The sequence below is a fragment of the Nothobranchius furzeri genome, chromosome 19, assembly GCF_043380555.1.
Source record: "Nothobranchius furzeri strain GRZ-AD chromosome 19, NfurGRZ-RIMD1, whole genome shotgun sequence".
Lineage (NCBI taxonomy): Eukaryota > Metazoa > Chordata > Actinopteri > Cyprinodontiformes > Nothobranchiidae > Nothobranchius > Nothobranchius furzeri.
The window spans coordinates 1,531,504-1,552,309 of record NC_091759.1 but is presented as its reverse complement, the minus strand read 5'-3'; the positions used below and the strand labels follow the sequence as shown (position 1 = coordinate 1,552,309).

Genomic DNA, 20,806 nt, shown 5'->3' with positions numbered 1-20,806 from the left:
ATCTGCTGCCGTTACCTTCAACCATTGATTTGCCATCTAGGTGTCAGTTACCATGTATATGTATAAAAAAAAAATCTGTCACAGTAGAAGAAAAAAGTGTGAGAAATGTTTATTTTCCCGTGCTTTATTCTGAGACTGTTTAAACACAGTCGCACAGGAACAAAAGCTGCAGAATATTAACTATCAAACTTAAAAATGTAAAATCATGAAAATCTGCATTAAACTTCAAATGTGCACATTTTCGATCTCCAATGGGCAAAAAGACAAAAACTAAAATGGAATATGTGTGGTTCTCTCCTTTTTGTAATCATGTCTATTATAAATGAGTGAATATATTGCAAGAAATAAAAACAATTGTCAACACGATTGTGGTTTATGCATAAAATCCTCACTTTGCAGCAAACTGTTCTTATAACGAAATATAAGAAGCTTAAACCTATATTTTCAAACATTTTTTGTATTTTCTTTAAAACCATCTGTTTGTGCGTACACCAAAACTTGGCTTGAAGACGCTCTTTTTGAAAGACCAGCTTGCTGAAATCTGTCGTCAAAAACTTCCTGTCAGTAACATTCTTCCAAAAAACAAACAACAAAAACAAACAAATCACAATATGTTTGTATACATATATATATAAAAATTCTACAATTTCCAGATCTTCCACCCAAAGAACTGTACTGTCTCACTGGGACATTAAGTCCCCTTCTTGTGAACTTCATTTTTTCCCCAGTGATGACGTCGACTTTTGTTGAAATACTTGATAAAAGACCTGCTCGTCGTCACTCTGCAACAAGAATCAGTTCCAACAACAAAACAGAACAATGCTTCAAGGAGTAAAAGCATACTTGGATTTGTTGCATCGTACTTCGTGAATACGCTAGAATATCCTGGCTGGCCGTCGTCTCCCGCGACAGCTCCGACTTCAACACGCCTGTGATGGGATTTCAGTCTTTCAAGTCACACTCGTACCGTGTTTGAGACCCATGTGTTTGAGAGGAGCATGAACCGTAAATCTCAATGGTTACACATGTATCTGGCTTCAGGATTCAGCTGTGTGTGTGTGTGTGTGTGCGTGTGCGTGCGTGTGTGTGTGTGTGTGTGTGTGTGTGTTCATGGGACTCTACAAGAATCTCAAGTGGGTCAAATGAAGCGAGATTTTGTAAATGTGCTGACATATCAGGGGAAGAGTCCAGTTTCTCTACTGCCCGGCGCTGCTGGGATCGCACTGCAGCAGTCGCACAATGGAGGGGTCGTTCTTCGCTCCCTCCACGAACTCCTCCAGGGACAGCTTACCTGGGAAACACAGTAAAAACAGCTTCACAGAGGATTCCCCTGTCCTGGCTTCACAGACGAGCGGCTAGCTACGACAGCAGCACCGTAACCAGATACGTCTTCGTGCAAAAACAGGGTTTAGAGGAGCTATAAAAGTCTCACCGTCTCGATTTGTGTCCATCTGCCTGAAGATCTTGTCTGTGCGTTTCTCAGGTGTGGACTCGTCCTCGGGCATTTTCATCACAGAGGAAACCATCTTGTAAATGGCCTGAAAACAGATCAAACATTCATTTATTATCTGAACCGCTTCTCCTCAGCAGGGTCGTGGGAAGCTGATGTCCAACTCTGGCAGTTACTGGACAAGTTGCCAGTCCATGAAAGGGACAAACAACTGGAAAGCACTGAAAAGCGTGTTGAAAGAGTATTTTTTTTGAAGAAATACAAACAAAAGATGACTTATTCATGTGTCCCTGTTTTCAGATTGTAGTCTAAAGACTGGAAGCGTTTTAACAAGCTTGCTTCACGTGGAACGTTTACGCTGCAGGATGCAAAGTCTACACCGCTCTCGCAGACTGAGTAAAGATTCAGCAGACATGTTTGTTTACATTTTTGCCACTGTGTGCCTGCGCGGAGCCATGGAGACGCAACGCTGCAAAGGACGAGCGACAAGAAAAGCGGCTGGTTTGATCGGCACTGAAAGGCGTTGATCGGAATTTGTCGATCGCGTGTTTTCCACAGAGATCGGTCCGGAGACCATGAACGCAAAAACAGAACAAGGTTTTCTTACCGTCACGATCTCCAGCATCTCCGCCTTGCTGATGTAGCCGTTCCCATCCAGGTCGTACATGCTGAACGCCCACTTCAGCTTCTGGTCCAGCCGGCCGCGCGAGGTGACGCTGAGGGCGATGATGAACTCCCGGAAGTCTATGGTCCCGTCTCCGTTGGCGTCGAAGGTGCGGAAGACGTGCTCAGCAAACTTGGAGGCATCTCCGTACGGGAAGAAGTTGGCGTAGATCTTCTTGAACTCCTCCATGGTGAGGGCGCCGCTCGGGCAGTCCCGCAAGAAGCCCTTGTACCACTCGGTGATCTCGTGCTCGGTGAAGTCCGTGTTCTCCACCAGGTCCTGCATGACGTCGGGACGAAGTTTGCTGTTTTGTTTGCCCATCGTGTCGTCTGTAGAGGCAGCGGCGCTTCGGACTGCTGACTGAGAAAGAAAGGCATTATTAGAAATCACCCGAGACAAGTTCAAGTTTAAAAATGGGGAGAAAGTAAATGTCAAGGACAACAACACAGTCGTTATCAGTTACATTACATTTTTAAAAGGTTAAAATGATGGAAATAATGGACATAAATGAGTGAAAATGTAGTTTTCTTCATCAACAGGCTCATTACCAGATGTTATGTTGTGGGTTTGAGGCCAAAATGTCGACAAGTCACTCGTGTAGAGTCACAATTTAGTCGTTTGCTCTTAGAGCTTCATGTATAAACCTCAAGGTGTAAAAAATAAATAAATAAAACAGATCAGAGAGTCAGTTCCATATCCTCATCTCAGGTTTCTAAAATTACTTTCATTAAGAAGGTCTACAACTTAAACCCTTCATTTAAAAAATACAAACCAACACCACAAAAGCTGATACTCTGTACCGAACAAAAGACAAAAACCAAGCCCACCAAACATTTGCACAGTGCAAAAACTTCTCCAGATGCACAACCACACCTGGTGATAACCACGTGCGCGCTGATACGCCTGTGCATGCACCTCTGCAAATGCACCAACTTCCATTTCCTGCAGAAACTCATCCGAGTCAAACTTAGACGCTCTGTGTGAACTGTCGACTATGTACACGTTTCACTGCTTATTTTTCACACCAAAAAAATAAAAATAAACTTTTTCTGAAACAAAATGAGCATCAAACGAACTTTAACTGCATACTAATAACTGATAATAAACTTTACCAGACAGAAAACACACAGCTGTTCAGTTCATTCAACACAGACTGGAGACGTCTGATGGGGGCCAAAAGTTAGCATTTTAGTATTTGACGTACTTTTTGCAAATGTAGGAAAGCACACACACACGTGGAAGAGCTAGATTAGACCGATAATCTGGGTCTGTTGGTTACACCTGCCTGTACAGCTAAAAAAATAAGTAATACATCTAATTTATTCAGTCTAATCAACAAAAAGCTGTTGTTGATTTAGCATCCAGGAGAGAGCAGTGCATCTTGGCTAGTAGAAGCTAACCGTTAGCGTTAGCAACTCCACAACACAGCAGGATTCCTTCGAGTTTGAGTATTTTGTAGAGATAAAACATCTATGTTGCAGAGCGAGTCACGTGGCTGTTAGCCAATCAGAGGCGAGATGTCCAAATGTTGTCATAAATGAGTAAAATTCTAAATCCTGCCGTTTTCCCGCCCCCCACTCCTGGGGGGCCGCTTTTACTTCCTGAAACAGGAGCTTTTTATCCACAGAAAACGACCCACAAGTGTGTGACTCGTAGCCCCTAATTTGGTTTTATAAGAACTACTCGTGCCTTTTATCTTTTCATTTATTTAAGTTAAAAGTGTTTAAAATGTTAAACTCATAAAGCACTTAAAGTAAAACTTTTGAATATTGCCTTTTTAAAGGCTCAACGCTAATCCTAAAAACAAACATTTTACGCATTTGCCAGACGCCAATATCGAAAGCAGTTTACACAGAGGTGAGACAGCAAGGTGGGAGCGTCCTGCCCAAGGACACGACGACAGAATGACTGGATGGAACCAGCAACCTCCTGGGCCACAGAAGCTCTGGTACAGAAAACAAGAATTTGTCAAACATGCAACGATGAACTTAAATGATAAAAACAAAGCAAAATGACCAATTAAGTCCAAAGTGTCTATAAAGCCAAAGAGATGAACTATAATTCAGATTAAATGTTGCCCTGTCGTTGAGAGCTTCTAAGTACTTCTTTGTGCCATCAAAATTAAACTTATAAATCATTTTCTGTGTGAGGAAGAAGCCAGAAACAACCACAAATGGTCTTAAAATGTACATTTTAATTGCTTGATGGACTGTCAAGGAAAATGTAATTTTTTGAAGCTGAAAAGATGACGACTGTCCTCACATTTGCTCTAATTTAGCACAGCAAGCGGGCCAGAAATGAACAATATTCCTTCGTAGAAAGCTTTTGCCACACAGAATAAATTAGTACCACTTCCTGCGAAGACTGATGGCTTGTTAGACTGTTTGCTTTTAGCTCCCCCGGTAATCAGGCAGAGCTTCTGTTTACCAGCCGAGCAAACTAAAATGCTTTCCTCTCCATTAGAACAAAAAAGGTTAATTAATGCCGCTCGTAAACGCTTTACAAAAGCAGCAACAACAACAAGAGCTACGAGCATAATCAGGGATTTGTGGAGTCAGACGGGTACGTCTAGGCCAAACCGACTTCAGTTCTTTTATCATCTCATCCAACAACCGAGAAGAAAAGCTTAAAAATGTTTAGATTTGCTTTAAAAGCTAAAAACAATCCACAATTCTTCTTTACGACAATTGAAAAGCTGTCAACATTATGTTATTAAAGGTTAATTTGACTCTAATGACATTTACTTTATAAATTAAACAGAACAAACTAAAAAAACAAATAAACAATGAGCATATTTCTTCTTTTCTTGAAGATATTTTGAAAAACCTGAAGTTTTAACAGAAAATTTAACCTGGATGACGTACAATACCCTGAGGGCTGTGTGTGAGTAAACACATTTTTATCTCACGATAACATTAGACGCGTCTTGGAAGCAGCTGGCCTGAGTTTTCTGATTAAACTCAGACTTAAATATCTCGAATATCATCAGGCCGTTTCGTATCACCGCCAGTGGGCCGCATCGATCCAGCATTCCCGTTTATCCACGTGTATTTTTGAAATAACGATGAGCTCAAACCTCTGCTGAACATCCCATCAGACAGTCACCCTAAGAGCTCCGCTATTTGAAGCTCTGTGACGTCACCGCACGCAATTAGCCGTTAAGACTCTAACCTGGCGCTGCTGCCAGGCTGGTGATGGCACCGTTACACAACCACAGCTTTGACGAGTGGTAAAGTCACATGCTTGAGACAAACTCTCCCCCGAGCAGCTCACCAGGTCAGCACAAGTGACTGAGAGCTAGTTTAACCTACTGAGTGGAGAGCAGGCCTGGTACCAGCCTCAGCTAATGCAGACGTTAGTGAACCTGAACAGAGACGTCTACTCTTTTCAGTTGAGAGCATGAGATGAGCAGCAGGGATGATGATAAAGGTGTTTACAGTCTCCAGCACAGGTGGGGGGTTCCAGTACGACCCTGTATGTTATAGATGTCTCCACACCTGATTCAAATGGTTGAATGACCTCCTCAGCAGGTCATGAAGTTCTGCAAAAGTCCGTTAATTTTCATTTAGGTGTGTTGAAGCAGAAAAACGCATAAAACATGCAGGATGGTGATCCTCAAGGACCAGAACGACCAGCCTCTGGTGTAAAAAGCAGCTACAAATGTAGCTTAGCTACTGATGGCTATAGTTACTGGTCTTTAAGCTGCAGGTGCATTTAATTGTTTGATCCTGGAGCTTAAGGATATAGCAGTAATGATAAAGTTTTGATATATTCTGTCCACTTTTAATGCAAAGAGTTATTAAATGACTTCATGCAAATATAATTCTAAAAAAAAGACACAAATGCTTTAAAAACACATTATTCTTCTGTTTAAAAAGCTAAAACTAGCTATTAGGGATAGACCGATTTATTGGGCTGATATCGAACGATATACCCCTACTAGAGCTGATTTAAAGTCAGGCACATCCGCAGGCATCCCACTGCTGCCGCAGAGTTTATTTATACGTTTATTCACATTCCTGAAAAACATCAGCTTAATAAATGCTCTAAAACATTTCTGTCAATTAGCATGTCCCGTTTTTTTGTATTTAGTACTTGGTCGGTTTATTGGTTTGTTTCATTAACTTTTGTTAAATGTTTGATTAGAATCCTGAGCACAAAATTAAGAGTCAAGAGTTGGTAAAATTTAGAGTTAGAAAACTATTCAGGTTCAGAAAGGTTGTGAATCCACTGTTGGCACGCAAAAAGGGCCCAAAACGTCTAGATATCGGCCATCAGCTGACCCTGACCTCTACAAACTGGTTTCAGTATCGGCATTAGAGAAACCCAGATTGGTTGAACTAAACTAGGGGTAGAAGGATCTATCAGTCGGCCAATATATTGGCCCGATATTTAACATTTTTTATTAATTTGCTGGTATACTTCCTTAGTAAAGCTGATTTAAAGTCAGGCACATTCCCAGGCAGCCCAGTGCTGCTGCAGAATTTAATTGAAGTGTATTTTTTACGTTCCTGAGTAACATCTACTTTAAAAAATGCTCTAAAATTATTTCCAACTAAAAACTTTTTTCTATTTACCAGTTTTGAATATTTGTGACATTTTAGCATGTAAATAAGATGAAAAACATCAAGATATCGGCCATGAAAATCAGCCCAATATATCGGTGTCGGTACAGGATCTGCTCGGGGTCCTTCGACTGCCGACGATGTCAAAGTAGTTGATTGGCTGAACATGAAGCTCCGTTACGTCATCACGTTATGATTTTGATTGGTCAGAACAAATTTGCGTCGTAGTCTTAGCGGTTGTAGTCCTGTAGTCCAAAAATCAACACTTTTTTGAGAAAATATGTTATAAATGTTAAAATATAAGAACTTTATTGAAAGACACCAAGCAATATTTTGAGTCAAATAATGTATTTAGATAACAACTAAGGAAATCAACAGACGAACTCCACATTAATACAAACAGATGTGGATTCACATATAAGAACGGTTCTATTTTTTGTCAGTCCGATGTTGGTTTTATGCAGTTTCACATTCTTTACAAAACAAAGATAATACGGTGTTTTATTAACAAATTACAATTATAAAGAAAACATTTAGGTGTTAACAAACAAGAATTTATTAACAAAACTGCTGATGTCTTTCCAAAACGTATGTGTGAAAGCCGAGTAGATTTGCAGTAATGTGACGTCATCAGCGGGCGCTGGACCCCGAGCCGATCCTGTACCGACCTCGGCAGCTCAAATTGGCCATCGGCCAAACGGGACATTACAAATCAACATCAGCAATAGAAAAACCAAATATCAGTCGACCTCTAAACTAAACTAGCAAATATTTAGAAGTTTTTTTAACAGCAAGATCTTAACAGGTCATTAATTTAGGTAATATTCAGCCTTTAAAATCTTAAATGTATTTACTAGGGATGAGCCGGATACTCGTTTCAGACGAGTATCCGGTACGGATAAAGCATTTTTGACGAATACGAGCATGAAACGAGTAAACCTCGTAAATATCTGTAATCATGCTGAAGGAAAATCCTCATTGGGTAACTGACTGTCTTCACGCTCTGTGATTGGCCAGTCACATAGAGCGCCCGCCCACTCTCTAGCCGGCCGGGAGCACAGTCCGTCCGGCTCATCCACGCACACACACAGACAGTAACGGATCTCGCTGTGATTGCTTCACTGTTGCTCACGTTTCTTCAGTTTTCCCTAGGTGTTCTTCAGCTCGCCTCTTTTTCGGTTGAATATTTAGTTACTTTTTTCGTAACTTACACGGTGCATTTGACAAGACAGAGCTGACGTGCTGCATCAGTCACTCACTACCTCCGCTCCGGTCGGGATTTTTATTTATTTTTTAACTCCATCTCTCTCCTTCTCACCCTCTCTATCTCAGACACACACACCTTAATCAACATTGTTTTGTTTAACTTTGTGTGGGGCAAAATGCCAAGAACGTTAAGAAAAAAATCAGTTTAATCAAATTAAAATAAAAAATATATATATAAAGTTGTTTCTGGTTCTAGCATTTCATATTTCCTAGTTCCTACTGCATGAATTCAGATGTATTAATCCATGCACTTAAATGTTAATGTTCTGATTTTATTGAAAAACTTGTTCTGTAATAGTTTCTTTACTATTGTGATGAAAAATATTTAATCTCAGTTCTGAGGCTGCTCTGTAAATAGTTTTCAAATAAACAATACACATAGCAATTTCTGATCAATCCATATCAATTTCAGATTTAAAATATTATATTGATGTAAACCACGCCCGCTTCCGGTTAAACCACGCCCACTTCCGGGGTATGCCACACCCACTCCGGGTACAGATAATCTAGTTGGTTGAACAGATACAGATAGTGGTGTACCCGCTCATCCCTAATATTCACATCAGCTAGAATTATATCCATAGAAAGTTTTTGAAATTTCAATTCAAAAGCAAGACTAACCTTCGTTGTATTTGAGAACAACAAAGAAATTTCTGCTTCATTTGTTCACTTGTTTTTGCCTAACTTTATAAGGTTTTCACTGCTTAACTTAAAATCTTGTGAGGTAACTTTGAAAGCATTATTGCTGACGTGTTGCCTTTCCTATGTACTATATTCTATTTCTGTGAAAGGCAGTAAACAAATAAAAGGTAATAATCATATATCAATAATAAATATTCAGATGTATTTTTAATGCAAGAAGGTGCTGAAGGTGACTAGAAGGTGCTGCCAGGGTCTTTGTGCTGCACTTAAGTCAAAGTGTTGTTGGAAGCAAAGGCGTTCATCCTGGAACATCTTGTCGCCCACTTATATAAGAGGGACATGTGTCCATTTATATCCTGCAGGCAAGTCTTAACACAGGAGTCCAACAGATAATCCAAGAACAGAGACCGTGTGAGTGATTGAGAAGGACTTGATCACAGAAGGTGAGTTTATGAATGATGCATTCATAATGGAACACGATGCATCACTGTGCAGACTGCAAAGCTGAGTGCTGCCATAAGACACTCAGCCACACATCAAAACCACATTTTTGATCTGAGATGGAAAAATAAACTCACGAGAACAAATAACACCTAAAAACATGCAGGAAGGAGCTTTAAATATAAATATCTTATTTTTGCAGTAATCTGGTCTATTTATTGTTTTTTCTGTCATGAATTTCTCGATACATCATAGAAATATAATGCAACAGAGGCCCTACCAGCACGCCATTTTTGCTCATCAACATTTAAATCAGAACTAGTAAATATCACGCCAAAAAACCAACAAACAACTCGGGGCTTGATTTTTGTGATGTCATGCAAAGCTGCTCACGGCCAATGAGGTGAAACAAACCTGTTACAGACGAGTGAAATGTTCACACATAAAGATCGGTTCAAATGTGGCTCACGTTTTTACCAGCTTTAAAGCTGCATCTGTCTCCAGATAAGCGCGTTCTGCCTTTCACTTGTTCGAACTCAAAAGACCATTAACCACAGCTGCAGCCCCAGCAAAATGTTGGGAGCGTACGAGCTCACGTTACAAACGCTGCGATGACGTGTGTTTACTGTAGCGAGCTTCAGTGGCTCCTCGAATGTCTGACTGCAACCCTATCCGTCGTGTTATTTGGTTTTAAGGTCAAAGCAGTCGGACCACGGCTGGTCCCGTCTGTAACGGAGAGTGGAAAGAACAATATCTGCTACAAGTGCTCTCTGTCAAGTTGCAACAGTCTCATGAAAGAGTTTATTTTAAACTCACACTCTGTAAATCTTGGCTTTAGTTATCAAATCTAGGAAAGCATCAACGCATGAAACGATTACTTTCGAAGTTTCTTTAAAATCCATACAGTGGTTTGTTTTGCTGTCAGTAAAGAACGCATTAAAACCCGCCTTTTGGCTGTCAGTGGAGGTAAATAATAAAGCAGGGGTCCAGTTTACAAGCTCTTGTTATCTTGTAGCTGGTTTAGTTTTATATGAAAACTTCCCACAGCAACCGTTAATTTCAGACATCATCACTTCTCCTCAGGAAAAACACCGCCAGACAAATCAGACGCAGATACAAGCGCCTCAGAGAGAAACATCCTGCAGGTGGCGCCATTGTCAGTTGTTTTTACTTTATTTAAATAGTGAAATTTGTTACAAACATATCACAAAGGTCTAAAAAAGTGTTACACACCTATGAACAGAAGAAAAGAGAAGCGCCACAGTTACATCACAGCCAAATTGTTGCCCAAATACGCCATCAACACAACGGTGCCACTGCAGGATGCTTCTATCCAATTCCGTTTCATCTGACGCCGTGTTTCCTGAGATCATTTCTTCAGAAAATGTTTATAGGTCCAATGGGGTTTTGTCCTCTTTGATCTGATCTGACAATGTTTTCCTGAGACCTGAGGATGCCCTAAAATGTACATCATACACCTGATCTAATTTAGTAATTTAATACTGTGCGTTTTTGGGCTACTGTTAAAAAACAAGACTAGACATACCTTTAAAAGTTGAGACGGTGTTTAAAGGGACTTTACGGAGTTTTGAATTTTTATGCTCGCGATTGCCCCCTCAGGCCAAAAGCGTAACGGCAGCTTCAATAATAGGCTCGTGCACGAGGCGTGCATGCTGTACGTGCACACTCCTTAATGAAAATAACAGCTGAGACAGTCCCGTGTGTGTGTGTGTGTGTGTGGCCTGGAGGACAGAGGACAGGAGAACACGCAGCTAATTAAATAATTAGGTTCTGTACCTTTCTCTTCAGCACAGCCGACAAAGGTTTAAGATGGGTCAGTCCTCCTGCATGCTCAGAACATTCCCTTCCCTTGCTTGAAAAATTGTTCCAAAATGAAAGTTGAACTCAAATCTTTTTTATCTGTGAATTCAATGCCGTTCGGCGAGTCTCAAATAAAAATTTGGGCATCTTACTGTAAAAAAAAATATACCATTAATGTAAAAAATAAACCCTAAATAAACTATGTTCACATCCAGAATCGAACCCGGGCCTACTGCATGAGAATCCGACGTCTTACTAGGTGAGCTAAAGCGCCGGTGACGTCTTTTGTATCTGTAACTTTTATATCCTTGATCACAGCTGAAACAACGTTCAAAGAACAGTTCGGAGCGAAAATGGCTATTTTGTTGCTGATTTGCAGGAAATATTTAGAAGAAAGTAGCTAAGGGTCCTCAGAAATGTAGCTAGGTTCATCAATAGGTGTTAGGAACAGCGACAAAGTCGCTGATTTGGCACTATCTCACTCTCTGCTGCTAAAGCTACAGATAGCAAATGCTACGGGCGATGCCTGAGCGTGAACGCGCATGAAGCAGCCTGCTCGACCCGAGCATCTCTCTTTTTCTGTGATTTTACAGAAAAACAGGCGATCACAGTAAAAATGCCAGGGCTCATTCTACAGGACCAGGGCTTTGCAGGAGAATATATGAAGAAGAAATTTATTATTTCTATACATGTTTTGGCTGTCAAACTTCCATAATGCCCCTTTAATAGGGGTGATACAAAATTCATCACCAAACACAGGAGACAATACCATAAATTGCAATACTAAAGCCGGACGATTTTTGCGATCTTTAAGACTAAATTTAATTGGAAAACTCAGGCCAGACGCTTCTGAAACACATTCAGTGTCATCGCGACGATGAAAACTGCTGCCACCTAGCAGATGGAGTTTGAATTGCACCACACAAAAGAAATACAGTAAATTCTCAATAAGAACAAAAATCTATACACTGATTTTAAATATGAATCCTGTAACATGAAATATGGTCATATTTCAGCATATCGATAGTTTCACACATACATCGTGTATAATTTATTCATAAATAGGAATGTCCCGATACAACTTTTCCACTTCTGATACAATATCAATATTGCAGCCTTCAGTGTTGACCGATACCAATATCAGTCTGATAGGATATCATACATACGTTTAACTATTTTGTAGTGTGGAATGTATGAAAGGCTTTATCAAGTGATATTACTCAATCGGAGAACAAGAGCCAATAACAGCAAGTATAAAAATAAAAGACTTTTTTCTTGATCATTGGTAGTAAAAAAAAATGTTAATATTAATGGACTGCTTACAATGGAGATTTTTGATGCCGTCCGATATAATTACTTTCGATATCGGAAGAGGACATCTCCATTAGGGCTGGACGATAATTCAATAGTTCAATATAACTATCGATAGACATGTGATGCGATAGAAAAAAAAAGGGTTGATAAAACTTAGATTAAAAAAAAGTTTCCTTTTTTAATTATAACCTATCAGGTAGCAGCATACTAGACTCACTACTTACTCCTAACCAATCAAAACCACAGACTCGGGCACGCAACGTTACCATGCCCTCCCCTCTCAAGCCAAAACAGAGCATGGGGCAGCGAGATGTCGCAGGAAGAAGAGGCGGAGAAAAATTTTAAATAACTAAAAATAAAATGGCCAGAGCTGCACGTAAAGTATATTTTCTGCAATTTTTAAAATATTTTTCAATAATTATCAATATAAAAAAATTGTTTGATATTTTTTCTACATAGTCCAGCCCTAATCCCTATTAATAAATGAAACCATTACAGACTTTATTTGCTATTTGAATCAAGATAAGTGTGACAAAAGACTGTGACTGACTGAGAGGACAGCTTGTTTTTTATTTGCGACAATGAAGCAGTTTTTATTCATTTTTCCTAACAATCAGTCCACATTAATCATGGACTCACAACATGCTCTCACTAGTTACATTTAAAACATTTCTACTTTTTATTCAAACGATTCGGCGTTTGAGAAACCAGAGGAAGAAACTTCATCATAATTCAGCGCACATCAGCTCCCCATTGTGAGCTGGAGAGCTTTGTGCGTCAAAGGGCTGCAGAAAAACCACAATCATGACACGGAAGCCTTTATGAAGAGCGAATGAGAACGAGGTAAAAAAATGTCACTGATGGCTGCTAGGAGGAGGAGGAGGACAAAGCAGCAACACAGACGGAGGACTGGACAAACGCTCGCAGAAAATTGTTGCTGATTACACGGAAAGAGAGCTGCTCGTTTTGCACCAAATATCTAAATGTGTTTTCTCCTGTATGTGCAGACAAAGCCAGCAGAAAAGGGAATGTCTCATTCTCTCTCTCAAACCCAGTCTTGTACCATTTCCTCCCCTCATCCTTGTTTACTTTTCTCCATATGGTATCTCTATTAAAAATACTTTTCCCGGATGAGCCTAACTACAGGCCACAGAGCAAATGCGGTCAGACCATCCCAAAACAAACCCACAACGCACCCACGCCAACTAAAATAGAACAGATGTTCAAATTTAGCAAACATCTGTCAAAGATCAGCATCTTGAACTGTACGGGGAGATGCTTTTTAGCACAAAAGCACCAATTATCTGAACTCTACCTTGCATCCACACCTCCACGGGTCTTTCAAATAGCTGATTTTGTCTTATTGATTACTTCAGTTGCTGAATTACTAAAATTAAATCAAAGGTTAGTGGCTTCATGCTTGATAGAGCATCATTACTTTCATTTCCTGTGTACAAATCTTTCTTTTCTTCATCCATTATGTGTTGTTTGTTTACTCACTCACACACACACACGCGCACACACACACACACACACACACACACACGACCCTTATGAATATTTTACTGAGACAAAAGAGGAAATTCAGCCATATCTGTTTCTGATTACATCCCACAACAAAAACAAGACAGTGAACTGTATATTTACATATAAATCTGCTGATAAATGTTAATTATTCTTAATTATGTTGATCATCTTGTCCAATAATGTAGTTTAAACAGAGAAACTACCAAAATACCATAATATTCCCTCATCTTGGTTGCTAATTCTGGATTATAAGTGATCAGTTCATCCGTGGGCGAATTTAATAAATGCATAAGTCAGAACAAATGTTGACTATGATATCCGATTCCAATTTATTATTTAAAATTTATTTAATAAATTGTATAATTTTTTTTAATGTTAATGTTTGTGGGGTTGTTTTTAGACAGGGATCAAAGTTACAATAGCGTATAAAAGCCTGAAGAGGATCTGAATAGTGAAAATAAGTGAAAAGTAGCTGATTTCACCTTTAACTCTGATCTCAGGAGACTGAGAACAAAGTGACTGCTGTCAAACGTTATTGACAATATTGTCGAGGACATTTTTTTGCAGAAAAATAAAAATTTCCCTCATTCGTGAAAGTTAATTCAGCGCAACAGAGCTACCCTCCGTGTCCTGTTTATCCCACTGACTGAAATGAGACACCCATTCAGCTTTTGTGGTCGCAGGACTCTTTTTCTCCACTTCCTGGTCTAATTCAATAAACGTAAAGACAACGAGCACCTTTGTGGCTCTACTGAAGGTTTATTAAGGATAAAAAGAAGCAGCTTCATCCGATTAGCAAAGCTTTATCCGCTGCTATACCTCGTGTAATGCCACTGCTGGGCGAAGTTAAATGAAGAAACGTGTTAGTTGTTCCTAAGGACGAATAAAAGTGTATTTATTACAAATTATTGACGCAGAATCCCACATGACATTGGAGAGCACGAAAGTATTAGGAAGACTGAAAACTAACTGAAAGGGTGCGTTAGCCAAAACTTACCTCGCTTCGAACTTGTCGTCGGGGTGGTTTTTATTTTTAATGTCCTCTTAATGGTCCATTGCCTCGAGTCAAAGAAGAGGGGAAGACAGCAAAAGTTCGCGAGGAAGCGACGGGGTCAGCAGGAGCCACAGGAGCTGAGATTCGCAGCTGCTCACGGTCCGAACTCCAGCGGGCTGTTTCCTGAACCGCTGCTCAGGCTAGTCCGCTTCAGCCTCTCACGCTGACGTAAGAACCAGGCGTCACGTGGTGAGGCGGCAGGCCAATGGGACGCAGGGTTGCCTTGGTAACAAAATCAGGGCACTTGAATGGCGATTACTCTGTTTAAAAAAAAGTTACAAAAGTTCTTGATATTTATTTATTCATTTTGTTTATGTGTTTGTAATAAAATAAACGTTGTTTCAAGGCACTAAAATTTGCCTCGATGCACAATGAATAAATTTATTTGTTGCAAATCACTTTTCTGATCTTTTATTTTCTTATTTTTAACTCAAATATGTAATCATTCATCTGTTTATGAAATTTAGTAATTTTATGACTTTATTTTTTCTGTTTTTAATCTATTTCTGTTTAGAGATCATTATGATTTAATGACTTTATGTTTTATTTTGTTTTGATCAATCTGAAGCACTTTGTGATAATATGTCTGTGGTATGTGCTATATAAATAAAACTTACATACTTACTTACTTTATTAAAATAAGTACAGGAAAAAACTTCTTTTAGGTCATTTGAATTTTGCTTTGCTTTTTTTTGGGAAAACCTACAGTTAACTGTGCATTTTACAGGTAGAAATGAACTGAATAGAAGTTTCTAGGAGATGCAAGTTGGCTCTTGCCCAACACTTGCACAGCAGTGAGAAGACAATCCCAGATGTGGTCTATCTGTGTGGAGTTTGCATGTCCCCCCCATGCATGCATGCAGACCAACAACATGCATTTCACATGTCCCTATGTTCAAACAACCAACATTTATTTGCATTAAATGCAACCTTTCTGCAGGTCAAAATGTTCTGGAGCAACACTGCAAGCTGATTTCAGAGTGTTGTATGATGATGATTAGCAGAGGACGCTCATGGTGTTAGCCACCAGGCTGTAGCTGTTGCCTAACACAGGTGTTACCTTGCAGGCACATTGGAAGGCAGCATGCTTTGCTTATAAGATGATTAGTGGAAGTCAAAGCCACAGAGCTTATTCAGTCGTTGTTCTAAAGAGCGTTTTCTTAATGGCCTTATAAGGTACACTGAGAACCTCACCCTCAACCTGTGTCAGCAAAATCCTGATCCCACAAACAGCTCACAATGATCCAGTGCAAGCAAAATGCACACATAAAGGTTTAAATGCATGATAAAGGCCAATAATGGCTAATACAGGATCTTTCCAGCATGTTTCCCTAAATTGTAGTTTGATTTAATATTAGATGTTTTTAAATTGAAAATACTAATAAAATTGAGTTATTATGAATTTGCATGGTGAGTGCATCATGAAGAATTACGCTCATATGTAAAACACAACACTGGAGACACATATGCTAACAAAACACTCCATAGTTAGATGTTTAAGTTTAGATTCTTGCAGGGTTCTGTGCCAATAAAAATGAATGTGCACTTTTGTCTTTTTGTTTTTTCATAAAAACATACAAAATAAATCATGCAAAATTTTAACATTTGTTTGCAAATCAAGCAAAGATTTTTTTTTCATTAAATTTTGTATTTCATTCATTAATTAAATCCTTGGTGCAACATTTAGGCCAATGTTTCAAAACAATGACGTCTAATTTAACGAGCGTCTGCAGCAGCATCAGATTCTGCACATTTTTGCCACCACTGAAAACGATCAAAAGGGATTTTCTTTTAGTGGCCGTTAACCAGCAGAGAGTTGTTCACTCTCAACGGAGGTGAGAGCTCATCAGTTTGACCCTGAGTGCTGCAACCTCTGACGAATAGGTTTTATTAATATTGATTTGTCAACTAAAGAGCAGTCCCAAACTCTGCTCTATAAATAAACACATTCACAGGGACAGCGCGAGACAGATCAGTGAGGTCACGGTTCATCTGTGAAGAGTCTTAAACGGGACAGCGCCTCTTTAAATCAGCAGGCTCTACACAAGCTCTTTCATTAGGTAACAGCAGATTTAGAAGCATCGCTGGAACGGGTGACGACTGGAGACGCCACTGAGCTGGGGAGAACCTCCTCTTGATGATTATCTGTTATCTAACCGGGCAGAGCCACTTGTGTGTTGCTCTGAGGAGGAAGAGGAGACCGGTGTTTTGAGGTGATAAGCTCACGGGGAAGGTGATGCATGCTGAGCTTCCCCTGAAGCATCTGATCAAAACAGATGTCATCTGCATGTGTGTGTGTGTGTGTGTTTCTTTTGGATTTCAGCATCACATCGGCACCTTCAAAGCTGATGATGTGCAAACCAAGAGAGAGAGACTGAGCACAAATGGCATCTTACTCCTGAAAATGTTCATTTATTAAAGATATATTAAGGTTTTTGCTATTTGCATGAATGATTATTAGTCTTTGCTGCAACAGAAGCTACACAAGTCTCAGATTTTCTGTACTCCACTGGCCCTTTAGTGTATTTTGCAGGGGGAGCGCAGTCCCACCCATTGTGCTGTGCAGCTTGTGCAACATTCTTTATTGAAAAATCTGCTTCGTGTCTCTTCTCCCTCAGTGCAGAACTGAGTCCAGGTGTGTCCACTGTTATTTTTTAGCCCTCCTTAAATATTCTATCATCCATTATTGTTTGTTTTAGATTTAATACCTGGTTAAATATTCACTAACATGACTCAGAATTAATTTAGCGTGAGTGTTTCTGTTGAAAATACTTCTCTAAGTGTGTGTGTGCATGCATGTGTGTGTTGGAGCTTTCAGTTTGTAAAAAAGCTTGACTTTTTTTTTCCAGGAAGGTAATGTGATGCAGTTTAACTGATGAAACTCATTAACCAAACCTACAAAAATGGAAAGCATGCAACAAGCGAACCCCCTCGGACTGATATCGACTAACAGCCTGGAGGATGATGGGTAATCTGTCTTGTATAGGAAAGCTGTAACTATATCTGGGTTTCAGGTGTCTTTCTTTGATTGCATTTTCCACTGTGACATCCCCACCACCACCACCACCGCCTTTGAAGTTTATCAGTCAGGCATTTCTTGTGATTCATGCTTGAACGCTGCTGAAGAAAGATGATAGTGAATGTGCACAGATGGGATACTTGGGCTAATGATGATGAACATGCAAAAAAAAAAAAAAAAAAAAAAAAGAGATAATTTGGTTTGAATGAAAAATGTTTTTTGAAAGGTTGCAAGGTAATAAATAAAACATTAAAGTTTTAACTCTCCATTCTTTTATAATAAAAACAGAATAAAATGCAAGCAGAAAAATGGCAGCATGTAGCCAAAAACATTTATGGTTTATTTTTTCTGCATTGTTTGTTTCGGCTACAATGGTGTCATAGGTAAGGATGAATGCTTTTAAACTATTAAAAAGCAAGTCACCCTCTACCAGATTCTTACTCCACTCCCACTTCCTGTTTGAAAAATGCAAAGAATGCTGTTGCCTAGCAGACCGAGAGGGCGGAGCCACTAACAAGTACACACACACACACACACACGGGCTCACAACGGCATTGTGACATTATATTGTACCAGCTAACGTTCTAGGGTACCTCTTAGCCAATAGCGGTGGTAGATTTAAATTCAAATGCAGTGCAGAGATTTTACCTGACACAACACTGACAGTTTTAGGCAGAAAATAAAATTTTTAACTAAAATGCACTAAAGTGCTAAACTATTAACTACACGTGTCTGCAGCACGATTAGACACGCATTCATATAATTTATCAGAAAAAAAGCTGATTTGGGGGTGACTTGCTCTTTAAACAACTGGAAATCTGCCCATGTCTTTTATTTTGAAAGTTGCCGTACATTTTACCATGCTTCTGTCACTGACTTCCTGTCTGGCCCAATCTAAACTGCTGAGCTTGATGCGTTCTGGAAGCGTAGCATAAAGAAAAATAGATTTGTTTCGTGAATTTAGTGGAGCGACCCGACACTATAGAGCTCCGGGAGTTGACGTTACTTCTCCCGGCATGCAACAGTTCAAATCGAAACGGCGCCATATTGGCAGGCAGAAGCCCGCAGCTGGACTATTTGTTATTGTCAGAAAACTCAATCAAACAGGAAATATGGTAGATTCCTGTTGTGCCCCAGAATGCAGAACAGACGCGGACGACATAAGGAATAAGCCATCTACAGGATTCCCCAAGATCCGGAGCGCCGCAAACGTTGGATCATTGTAATAAAACGCACTAGTGACCGGGCTAAAATGAAACTGTGGGATCCCGAGAGTAAAGGTTTTCGCTTATGCAGCGACCACTTCATATCAGGTACTTAAACCAACGTTTCCTCAACTGTGTATGGTATTTATCTTAAATGCTTTTATTATGATTCTTAGTGGGCTTCCTAATTCTTATTTTGGCGTGGCTTTTTCTGTCTTATTACTCATAGCAGCAAGTAAACATCACGTAAAACGTTGCCTCGTGAGCTCTGCGTGCTGCCGTTTACGTGTTTTATGGTCACAGCAATTAACCGGCTAAGCTGTATTTCATTTTTAAGCAATGATTGATCATTTGTCAGATCACACATAAAAAGCACTTTGGATTGCTATTATCTGTCTCACCGAGACAGTTCTCAGACAGATCCTGAGACGCTCCTGCCTGACATATTTATTTTATTCACGGAAAAAAATCAGACTAGTGATTTCTCTTGGCATTCAGTTATACATTCAAACAGCACAGCACTCTATTTAAACTACTTATATTTGTCCATCCATCCATCCATCCATCCATCCATCCATCCATCCATCCATCCATCCATCCATCCATCCATTTTCATGCGCTTATCCGGAGTCGGGTTACGGGGGCAGTAGAGTCGAGAGGCCCAGACTTCCCTCTCCCCAGCCACTTGGGCCAGCTCCTCCGGTGTAATCCCAAGGGGTTCCCCAGCCAGGTCCGGTAAGAAGTCCGCTCCGACAGCTTCTGGCGTTTTTAAAAAGTATCCCAGGGGCACGGTAAGGGTCGGAGATGTTTAGTCTATTTAATTTCTGACTATATAAAACGATTTCTTCGGTTTTAAAGTGTGAAGTAAACTCTGACGAAGTAAAATCCAAGCCGGTCCCGTTCAATTTGTTTACATTTGTTGCCTGCCAACATGGCGTCTACTCTCTGAGAGTCACGTGACGTCCGGAGCTCTATAAAACCAGGATGCATCCAAAACGCAACTCTTCGCAGCCGATGGAAACACAGCCAGAACTATAACGCCAGCTAGTTGATGCATACTACGCTTCGTGGATGTTGCGCAATACTTCCGTGCCCAGAATGGATGGATTTTGTGATCTAACAGGACTAGCTGCAGGAAACACTTTTGCTGCCAATTCCTGGTGGGAAGGGATGCGTGGCTAAGTTCGCAGGTAGAACGCGTCTACTATGTTTTACAATGCTTACACATCCTGGGGAAAACCGGGGTGAGAAATTAAATGTTGAATTTACTTAGCCAAATTATGTCCGCTGGTTCCAACTGGGGGGTTGTCAGGTTTTCCCCTGTCAAAAAAGCTGTAAAGGGACATAGTCACTGGTTGCCGTGTCTCCAGTGAGTCAGCGCTGCAGTGTCGGCATTCAACACTGGGCTGCCAAAAGCTCCGGAGTTGTTTAAAAAAATTAAGCCACTAACAGGAGCGACCCAGAAGTTATTTCTTGTAGAAGCCACTGCATCTTTTTGTTTTACTCTAATGTCGAGTAAAGCATGCTAGAAGCTAACGTTGAGCTGATAATGCTAATGGTTAATTAAAAGTTAATAATCAACAAGTCAATTTTTAGAGTGTAGATTTAAAATGAGGTATTTTGATGATGAAACTATATATGTAAATAAAAATGAATGTGTCTGAGCAGGGAAAGCAGACAGATAAGCTGAGTCGGGATTGGTCTGTGCACTCACGTCAGCAGTCTATTGTACAGTTTACTTAAGGACCTTAACACTCAGTATCCCTGCTGCACATGACATCAATGACACGACAGGTCCAAGTTAAACACTGCCTGCAAACAGGAGGTTCTGAAATATT

The 20,806-nt window shown here is 40.0% G+C and overlaps 1 protein-coding gene across 3 annotated transcripts; it reads right to left on the bottom strand.

The window, feature by feature from the left end:
- Positions 1-972: 972 nt before the first annotated feature.
- On the bottom strand, positions 973-14,878 carry ncaldb (neurocalcin delta b). Of its 3 annotated transcripts, none has more exons than XM_070547413.1 (4): positions 14,688-14,878; positions 2,058-2,474; positions 1,433-1,538; positions 973-1,291 (listed from the first exon to the last, which is right to left on the bottom strand). In XM_070547413.1, the coding sequence occupies exons 2-4, from the start codon at positions 2,433-2,435 to the stop codon at positions 1,197-1,199; spliced, it is 579 nt and encodes a 192-aa protein (XP_070403514.1). In that variant the 5' UTR covers positions 2,436-2,474; positions 14,688-14,878; the 3' UTR covers positions 973-1,196. The 3 variants fall into 3 exon arrangements, with proteins under 3 accessions (XP_070403514.1, XP_070403516.1, XP_070403515.1); XM_070547415.1 differs by lacking the exon at positions 14,688-14,878 and adding an exon at positions 9,506-9,636; XM_070547414.1 differs by lacking the exon at positions 14,688-14,878 and adding an exon at positions 9,443-9,584.
- Positions 14,879-20,806: the final 5,928 nt, after the last annotated feature.

Excerpts from the sequence above, each read along its gene's own strand:
- ncaldb (XM_070547413.1), bottom strand. The coding sequence starts at position 2,435 with ATGGGCAAACAAAACAGCAAACTTCGTCCCGACGTCATGCAGGACCTG. Across the intron at positions 1,539-2,057 it reads AGATGCTGGAGATCGTGACG|GCCATTTACAAGATGGTTTC; the intron begins GTAAGAAAACCT and ends ATCTGTTTTCAG. Across the intron at positions 1,292-1,432 it reads GATGGACACAAATCGAGACG|GTAAGCTGTCCCTGGAGGAG; the intron begins GTGAGACTTTTA and ends TGTGTTTCCCAG.